The sequence below is a fragment of the Mandrillus leucophaeus genome, unplaced genomic scaffold (genome assembly GCF_000951045.1).
Source record: "Mandrillus leucophaeus isolate KB7577 unplaced genomic scaffold, Mleu.le_1.0 Scaffold413, whole genome shotgun sequence".
In the NCBI taxonomy this organism is placed as follows: domain Eukaryota; kingdom Metazoa; phylum Chordata; class Mammalia; order Primates; family Cercopithecidae; genus Mandrillus; species Mandrillus leucophaeus.
The window spans coordinates 1,532,488-1,542,753 of NW_012104399.1; the positions used below are offsets into that span (position 1 = coordinate 1,532,488).

The following is a 10,266-nucleotide window of genomic DNA, read 5'->3' on the forward strand; positions in this document are numbered from 1 at the left end:
TTGGACAATTTCTTTCATGTATCATCTGTATTCTCCAGTTAAACCCGACCATTTTTTTTTTTAATGTTTCCACTTTTGGGGTGAGAGTATACACTTATATGCATTCATTACAACCACACTACCTTTTCTTTTTTTTGAGACCTGGAGTGCAGTGGCCGGATCTCAGCTCACTGCAAGCTCCGCCTCCTGGGTTTACGCCCTTCTCCTGCCTCAGCCCCCCAAGTAGCTGGGACCACAGGCGCCCGCCACCTCACCCGGCTAGTTTTTTTTTTTTGTATTTTTTAGTAGAGACGGGGTTTCACCGTGTTAGCCAGGATGGTCTCGATCTCCTGACCGAGTGATCCGCCCGTCTCAGCCTCCCAAAGTGCTGGGATTACAGGCTTGAGCCACCGCGCCCGGCATCACACTACCTTTTCTTCCTTGAACATACTGCTTTCTTCCTTGAACAAACTGCTTTAAAAATAACCTTGTCTGCTAGTTCCACTATCACCTAGTTTATGTTAGGATTTTTTTTTCTATTGTCTGCTCTTTTTTTAAAACCATAAGCTATAAGCCGTATTTCCTTATTTCTTTGGATACCCTATAGCATTTTATTGTATTCAGGTCATTGGTTATATGTTATGCAGATTCATTTTATTATACTCTGAAGAGTGCTAAGCTTTGATCTCATTTAAATTATTGGCTAATCACCTTGATTTTACATTATGTTAAAGGTTTTATCCTTAGTTTTAACATAAATCTTTAGTCTTGTGCACAGCCTTTATTAATACATGGCCATTCTGGGGGTTTGGGAAGCTTAAAGTTCTATCAAGCCCTTCTAACTTGTCAGAATTCAAACTTGAAACTCTGTCTTCTGTTGCAAAAGAAAACAGCCATCTCTGTTCAGCTTCTTGAGCCTTCCAACTGTGGCTTTTCACCAAGGTCCATGGAGTCTTCCTGGGGCCTGCACGGTTCGAGAGTTAGCTAAGGATTCAAGGAGAGATCATATGCAGACAGGAAGCCTCCTCCATTTCTGACACCTTCATTTCTAGGATCTGCTGCTTTAATTTTCAGTCCTTCTAGCAGCCCTTAATTCCATCCTAACACCTCAAGCCAGTAAGACCGCAACTTTCTCTTGAGTTCTAGCCATGCCTTACCACACAGTCTGGGAATGACCTAAGGGGAAAAATCATATATAGTTCACAGCTGGTTTCAGTGACTCCCTAGAGTTTTTAGACCATTGTTTATTATATTTTGTCCACAGTTTATAATTGGGAGGGTTTGGACATTACAAGCTATAACACCATTACTAAAACCAGAAGTTCTTCATTTTATAGTTCTTAAATGTTTAGTTTAACATATGAGAACAAAATAATATACAACTGGTATTTAAATGTACTTGGCTCTCTCCCCTTCTGTGTCTAACAGATTGAAAATGACACCAGGCATGGTGGCTCATGCCTGTAATCCCAGCACTTTGGAAGGCCGAGGCGGGTGGATCACTTGAGGTCAGGAGTTCAAGACCAGCCTGGCCAACATGGCGAAACCCTATCTCTACTAAAAATAGAAAAAAAAAAAAGCCAGGCGTGGTGCCGCATGACTGTAATCCCAGCTACTCGGGAGGCTGAGGCAGGATAATCGCTTGAACCTGGGAGACAGAGGTTGCAGTGAGCCAAGATTGCACCACTGCACTCCAGCCTGGGCTACAGAGTGAGACTCTGTCTCACAAAGAAAGAAAAAAAGAGATGTTTCATATATATATAAAAATATATTTTATCTCTAAGTAAAATAAGTCGAATAATCTTTAGCTAATTGATGAACCCAGGGAGTAGGGAAATCTTTGTTCAACTTCCAATGGATTTATTAAGGGCTCAGAAAAATTAGTTAGGCCATGGAAATACTTAGAGTTGAACCAACTGAACTAGCATATTAAGAAAGCTATTTCTATTCAGAATTGACAAAAAATATAAAACTCTTTGGTCATGAAATAGAATGACCTGTGGTCATAAATGGAGTGTTATTTAAAACTAGTAAGATGTGTGACTACTCGCACATATACAATGGCGTATTAACTGAGTTAAGTGATATGGCATTATCTTGACTAATCCATTGTTGCCTTCAAACTTACATTTTTACAAATTTTATTTTGTAGTCAGCAAGTTTTCCATTTGTCTGCTTGGATGTGAAAGATGCTATTTAAAACCAAACAGCAACTGTACAAGACTGGCTGAACATTTATAATTAAACAATTACATAACCTCCAAAATACAGCAGAATATGAGCCACATAATTAGGATGTCAGCTAACCAAGACAGTGAATTCAGAAGAATGTCATTTTGTGGCATGTGCTCAGCTGAGCTTTAAGTCAGACTGCTGGATGGAAATGTGTTCTTTCTACCTTTGTTTATATACAGTAATACCAGCTGCTGTCAGGACAACTCATGCAGTCAGGACAGCTAACTTTTTTAAAAAGAAGAAAATTATAAACATATTTTGTGACTGTTAACTAATCTCTTATTTGCTTTTCTTGGCACTCATAACTTCTACCCTTTAAAACTGAGATTCAAGTGATTCAAATTCCAGTTACCTCTAAGTTATATTCTGTTAACAACCATCTTGTATAAATTGGTTTCATAAATAAAAACTGCTCTTAAATGATTCTGTCAGTGGATGTCTATCCACAAGCTTTCCAGCCTGGTCTGCTCTATGTGTGTACATCCTGAAAAGTTGCCAAAATAGCAGCAACAACTGATGATATCATAGGGAAAAAACTCACTGCCACGGGAAACCAAGCATTGTTGAGTCAACTTCTTTTTGGTCGCTTGTTTTATACTTGCTAGATAAGCCAAAAGACCTGTTTGTTACACAAATGTGCATGCATCCATGTATTAGTCCATTCTCACACTGCTAAAGAAACACCCGAGACTGGGTAATTGTAAAAGAGGTTTAACTGACTCACAGTTCCACATGGCTGGGAAGGCCTCAGGAACCTTACAATCATGGTGAAAGGCACCTCTTCACAGAGTGGCAAGAGTGAGAATGAGAGCCAGTAGGGGAAATGCCAGACGCTTACAAAACCATCAGATCTCATGAGAAGTCACTATCATGAGAATAGCATGGGGGTAACCACCCCCCATGATTCAATTACCTCCCACAACACCTGGGGATTATGAGGATTAAAATTCAAGATGCGACTTGGGTGGGGATACAGCCAAACCATATCAATCCATATATGGTTGAAATTTAAATCAGACAATAGTAAATATCTACGTTCAAAGTCCATCCATGCTTTGAGATTCTGAGCTATTTTCTGGTATGGAAAAGAGATTTAGCATCTCCATCTCCATTGGATGTATGCTGCCTCCTGTGATGATCAAGGAATGCAATGGTTCTCCCAAGTCCACAGTACACATTTGCTGTAAAGTGCCTGCTGCAATTTTCTGGTCGTCTGCTCCAACCCTGGCTAAGCCAACACAAAGTGTCTCCTCGGTGATTGCTATTAAAAAAAAAAAAAAAACTGCCATTCAATTCAGCAAATGCATCATCCTGTCCAACAGTTAAACAAACATCAGTACCACAAGTACATTTCAAGAAGCCCCAAATATCTTAAATCTCTTTTGCCACTTATGGACCAGTTATCCATTAATTCATCCAAGGGATTTTCTAAATCATTTGTATTACCTAATATTATAAAAGAGTACTTTCAAATTTTACCCTTTTCAGAATTCCAAAGGCTTACATTAAGCTTTTAGGACTTGACAGGCTATACTTATACTCTACAATTGTATAGCATTTGTTTTAAAATAAGTTCTGAGTAAACAATGTTTATTACACACTTACGTTTTTAATAACTTACTTATGTTCATATTGACCTAGCTATACTGAAGAAACCATGAGATTATGAAATAAATTCACAGATTTGAGTTTCTCCCTTGCCAATGTGACAAACTTCAGTTTTCTGTTTTTAAAATGTAATACTCTTTCTTTTAAATCATGGTAATGAGAGCTAAGATAGTAGATACGAGACTAGTAGATTATAGATTCCTTAACAAATAATGAGCATTTGGCATGATTTATGTCTTTAAGTTCAAAAGAGCCAGCCTTAATGAGCTTTAGTATTATTGACTCTGGTGCTACTGCTAAAGAGCTGACCCTTTAATGGTTGTATTGTTTAATTGGGAAAGGGGTCTTGATTGAACAATGATCAAAAGGGGGCAAATGATTTATCCAAGGACAAACGGGAATGCAAGCAACCTCTGTACAAAGTTATGGATATAGAACAGCCTTGCAGACTATTTGTTTCACGACTGTAACATGGCCTACTAATGAGAATAAAATAAGCAACAATCACTCAAGAATCTCTTGACCAGGCGCAGTGACTCGCACCTGTAATCCCAACATTTTGGGAGGCTGAGGTGGGCGGATCACTTGAGCTCAGGAGTTCGAGACCAGCTGGGCAACATGGTGAAACCCCATCTCCACCAAAAATACAAAAAAATTAGCCGGGCGTGGTGGCATGCACCTGTAGTCCCAGCTACTCAAGTGGCTGAGGTGGGAGAATGGCTTGAGCCCAGGAGGCAGAGGTTGCAGTGAGCCATGATTGCACCACTGCACTGTAACCTAGGCAACAAAGCAAGACCCCATCTCAAGAAAAAAAAAAGATCACAGTGGGTCGGGCGCAGTGGTTCACACCTGTAATCCCAACACTTTGGGAGGCTTTGGGAGGCCGAGGTGGGAGGATCGCTTGAGCCGAGGAGTTCGAGAACAGCCTGGGCAATATGGTGAAACTCTGTTTCTACCAAAAACACACAAAGAAATTAGCCAGGCATGGTGGCATGCACCTGTAGTCCAGCTAAGGTGGGAGGATCACTTGAGCCCAGGAGGTGGAGGCTGCAGTGAGCTGAGATCGCGCCTCTGCACTCCAGCCTGGGTGACAAAGTGAGACCCTGTCTCAAAAAAAAAAAAAAAAGAGAACCTCCCATAAAGATTTACTGACAATAAACATTATTATTATACACCACACACTGTGTCTACATATTAGGAATATAATAACAAATTTTCTCATATTTACCCTGAAGAAAACTATTCCTAGTCTCAGTGTTAAGAATGAAAAGAGGGAAAATAAAAGTAGGATAAGTATATTTTTGCAGGACAGATCTCACCATTGATTAGGGATAACATGATAGATACATTTTACAAAAATATTTATATTCTAATATATTTATATCAAATGTGACTGATGTTTAATTTGTGAAAAATCCTCACGTTCTGGAACGGTGTTAATTACACTATAAAAGAATGCCAATTTTTTTTTCTTACAGTACAACTTGAAGCTTATGGGATTAAAGTTGGACAAAAATGACAAGAAATAGTACAATACGAAAACACTGACTCTTGCTTCCACAGTGGTATGAGTCAATATTAAGTCATATACACATCTAAATGCAGCAACAGAGGAATAATGTGAGAGCCCTTCTAGGGTCTTGAGTACCTGGTTCTTCTCCTCGTATTCTTTGATTTTGAATAATCTCCAGAAGCTGCTGGGCTGCTTGGTTTACACTCATATACCGTGGGGGTTCATAGATCTTCCTTCCCCTATAGGTAGAAAACTAGATGCCACTGTTCTTAGCCATTAAACTACATAATACATTATTAATGCAATTACTCTCCCAGGTATACTCAAGTACCACAGTCTACATTCTGTTTGATGTTTTTTACATATACTCACTTTAAGCATACACAAAAGCATGATGTTCATTTCTTAAGCTTTTTCATTGTTCTACTTCAACTTTCCTCTCATCTCACTGACATGATGGCAGGAACACATAAAGATAGATGTCTAAATGAAAGTTATCTTTATTCAAAGTGATACCTTTGGCAAAAACAATTCAAAATAAGTGGCAATTTGGTCTATACTCTAGCTTAATCAGGTTTAGTGTCCTTTTTATGGCCATTTTTAAACCACATTTCTTCTTTTCACTGTTTCCTCTAAGAAAAGTAAACTAAAGCATCTTGGATGCTTAAAAGTCTCAGGTGATGTTTATTTCTGTATGCCTCAAAAGCCTATCAGGCTTGCCAAATTATCATATTAATAAAAATATAGCTATTGCAGGTCACGTGTGGTGGCTCATGCCTGTAATCCCAGCACTTTTTTTTTTTTTATCCCAGCTTTTTGGGAGGCTGAGGCGGGTGGGTCACAAGGTCAGGAGTTCGATACCAGCCTGACCCACATGGTGAAACTCCATCTCTACTAAAAATAAAAAAATTAGCTGGGCTTGGTGGCACACGCCTGTAATCCCAGCTACTCAGAAGACTGAGGCAGGAGAATCAATTGAATCCGGGAGATGGAGGTTTCAGTGAGCTGAAATCACAGCACTGCACTCCAGCCTGGGCGACAAAGTGAGATTCTGTCGCCAAAAAAAAAAAAAAAAAAAAATACATATATACACACACACACACACACATATATACATATATATATAGCTATTGTGGTTTATAATACATTTCATATAGATTATAGATTATTTTAATGACTTTCAAGACAATTCTCTAAGTCAATGCTATCCAATAGAAATATAAATGAAGCCACATATATAACCAAGTTTTCTGTAGCCATATTAACAAAAAAGTTTGTAAAAAGGCAATTTTTTTTTTTTGAGACAGTCTCACTGTGTTGCCCAGGCTGCAGTGCAGTAGTGTGATCTCGGTTCACTGCAACCTCTGCCTCCTGGGTTCACGCAACTCTCTGCCTCAGCCTCCCAAGTAGGTGGGATTACAGGTACGCGCCACCATGCCTGGCTAATTTTTTTTTGTATTTTTAGTAGAGACGGGGTTTCACCATCTTGGCCAGGCTGATCTTGAACTCCTGACCTCGTGATCCACCTGCCTCGGCCTCCCAAAGGGCTGGGATTATAGGCGTGAGCCACCACGCCCAACCAAAAAAGGCAAAAATTTCAATAATATATTTTATTTAATCCAAAATGTTGTAATTTAACACCTACTCATATAAAAATTATTAAAGAGATTGTTTTTATATTAAGTCTTTGAAATCTGGTATGTACTTATAGCACATCTTAATTTAGATATTAAATTTTCACTGGAAATAGTTGATCTGTATTTAAATTTCATAAAATGTATAGTTGTAAAAGTAGATTTATATACTAAAGCTGTTTCAAACAAAAGTTTTCCAACAACAAGAGTATCATTTTTCAATTAATTAAAATTAAATGAAAAATTCAGTTCCTCAGTCACATTAACCACATTTCAAATGCTCCTTAGTCACAAGTGGGTAGTGGGTACTGTATTAGACACTGTCTCTCTAAGTAAAAAAGGATTAGTACTATCATTATACATATGAAGAAAATAAGGCTCAGAGATGGAAGTAACTTGCCCAAGAGCACTCAAGTAGAGGCAGACTCAGGACTCAAACCCATGTCTTTTTTTTTTTTTTTTTTTTCTCACTCTGTTACCCAGGCTGGACCACAGTGGCGTGATCTCAGCTCACTGCAACCTCTGCCTCCCAGATTCAAGCGATTCTCGTGCCTCAGCCTCCCAAGTAGCTGAGACTAAAGGCACGTGCCACCACGCCGAGCTAATTTTTTCCTTTTTAGTAGAGATGGGGTTTCACCATGTTGGCCAGGCTGTTCTTGAACTCCTGGCCTCGAACAATCCACCTGCCTCAGCCTCCCAAAGTGCTGGGACTACAGGCGTGAACCATCGCCCAGTCTCACACCCATGTTTTCAGAATCCCAATGCATTAATTCATTCCACAAGCACTGAGTGTCTGTTAGATGCTAACCACTGTTCTCAGTGTTTAATCTACAAGATATATTGCTATTTCTACTCTATTATACTGCTTATCATTTCATAAGAATAAAAATGTTTAATGTTCACACTGTTAATGAGAGCTCATTTTCAACCATCTTTAGAACTCAGGTCATTTAAGTAGAATTTATTGAATTTGGTTCAAGGAAATAAAACAGATGTATGCATTCTCAGAATAGTAACTTACTTGATTAGATTTTCCAAAGACTGCTCCTTTACTTTGATGTCTGTAGGAAGTAAAAATAGTTCTTTTAATTTAATTAAAAACTTTATCCAAAACCCTATGTGTAAACCTCAGTTAAGAGTCACCTAAATTTTGGGGAAACATTCTTCCCTCACACTTTAATTAGCCACTTTGTTACAGTAACATAGAGAAGAATGGAAGCTTGTGGTTGTGCCACTAGTTAGAAAACAAACATGAGCTTGGCCCTGAGACCATCCTGCTAACATCTAATTTCCTTTTGGAAAAGAAGACAAAGGAAAGAATTAGATAAACATTGGCAAATACACTACTAACAGCTAATCACAATCTTTGTTTTCATTTCTGCCAGCTAATAACTGCACAGACCCAACTGAAAGGCCTTCGATAGATATAAGTAGAAAAAAAATCTTTTCCACATTTAAAAAAGTCTTTCGCTTTCTTATGAATGTTAACACATGCCATAATTTTGAATAAATACTTTAATTCTAAGTATTCATGCTTTTAACAGGGATTTGAGCACCAACTGTGTGTCAGACACTGTGCCAGAGACTGGGAGACCACAGGGACCTGACCAGATATAACCTCTGCTCTCAAAAAGCTTGACAGTCCAAGCATCACAAATATTTGATTCGGTATATTTTTTAATCACTAATGCTTAACTGAACTATTTGGTAAAGGTAAAAAAGCAGAATCACTCTACATCCTCAAAGGAACTCAGTATACAACAGCAACAGCTGCTTCCTGCTTTACATGCTGAAAACAAATGGTTCAGCCAAAGTTTGTTTTTGCAAAAATAAACATAGTGCAACTGAGGAGTCTTTAATAGCCTTATGCAGATTTCCTAAGTGATTATAGAAGTGTTTCTTATAAAGAATATCCAAGAGTTTGCTTGGAAATTATAGCAGAGTTAATATTAAATACATATTTTTAAATGTTCTTGGAACCAGCACTGAAAGCCTTTTTCAGGTTTGAAATATATTTCTACTTGTCTGTCACATTATGGAGAAAAAAGTGAATGTCCGTTATTAAGAATGTGGCCTCCCTATAATCAATGGTGTAAGTCAACTTTTAGATTTCCATTAAATTATGTTTGTAAGATTTTAAAAATTTTAACCCATTTATTAATTCATTCACTTTGAGCTTCTGAAATGTTGTGATAATGAGATTTTTCATATTTTCAGTTTTCTTTACTTTTCAGATATGCTCTATAGAATCTGATTTTTAAAGTGAAGAGGGTTGAGGAGAATTTTTACAGGTAAATCCTTTTTAATCAAGGAATGCATTCGTGACTTCGTCTCAAGCCAGACCCCGTGTTACTTTTCCCTTGTCTTCAAACAGTCCATAATTTTTCTTCTCTATTTCTGCTTGCTAGAATGTAAGCGTCTCTGATTCATCTTAGTACCAGGACCTAGCATAATGTGAAGTACCCAGAAGACACTCTATAAATGTTTACTGAATAAATTTACTCATGTGGCTGTCCCACCACTCAGTCACCAACCCATCTTAAACTATCCGCCTTCTGGACAACCTAAGTCTAACTCCTTCATAAAGTCTTTGTTGACATCTCCTCAAATGCTTTTTGTTCTTGGAAAGATCTATACAATTATTGCTATCTTTTATTAACCTCTAATTATATCATATATATTGGTCTTCTCTTTCTAAGTAAATTTTAAATTCTCTGTGTTTTCCTACCATGATTTACCCACACTAATCCCTACAGAACTTAACCCACAGCAAGCATTCAATAAATACATACTAATTTAAATAATGAGAATGCCAGACGATAAAACGATAAGAACTATGGTTTGAGGATTTGAAATCATGACATCCTATACTTCACAGCCTGTTCCTGCTTTTGTTAATGGAGCAAGGAAGATATATTGTTTAACCTTGTTTGTCTTTTCCCAGGAAAGCTAAGAAAAGTGGCAGCTCTTAGAAAGAGAACTCAAGAGCCAAATTTCTGGTTTGTCCTTCCTGCCTCTCCATACAATAGAACTTAATTGTTCTTTAAACTTTCACATGCACAACACATTAGTTCCAAACTAGATTTCAAAGCTTTGAGAGCAGGACCCACGTCTATACTTTCTTGGTATTCCAAAAGAAACTAACTCTACATGGGGCATAGGGTAAGCACTCAATAAACACCTATACACTGATCTTCTATTTGCCTTTCCAAAGCTTCTGAAAAGATAAGCACTGCTTGCTCTCCTTCCTGTCACTTTTTCTTTTTTTCTTTTTTTTTTTTTTTTTTTTTTTTTTTT

General features: G+C 37.8%; 1 protein-coding gene across 6 annotated transcripts in view; it reads right to left on the reverse strand.

Moving 5' to 3' along the window:
- Positions 1 to 2,470: 2,470 nt before the first annotated feature.
- DPH5 (diphthamide biosynthesis 5) overlaps positions 2,471 to 10,266 on the reverse strand; it is a 42,556-nt gene continuing 34,760 nt past the window's right edge. For 3 of the 6 annotated variants that reach the window (XM_011992548.1, XM_011992546.1, XM_011992547.1), the window contains exons 6-8: positions 7,991 to 8,030; positions 5,471 to 5,574; positions 2,471 to 3,475 (exon numbers count right to left, since the gene is read on the reverse strand). In XM_011992548.1, the coding sequence (XP_011847938.1) occupies positions 3,252 to 3,475; positions 5,471 to 5,574; positions 7,991 to 8,030 (368 nt within the window). In that variant the 3' untranslated portion in view covers positions 2,471 to 3,251. Of the gene's footprint in view, positions 3,476 to 5,450; positions 5,575 to 7,990; positions 8,031 to 10,266 lie in introns of all 6 variants that reach the window. The other 3 variants (XM_011992545.1, XM_011992549.1, XM_011992550.1) reach the window with 3 other exon arrangements.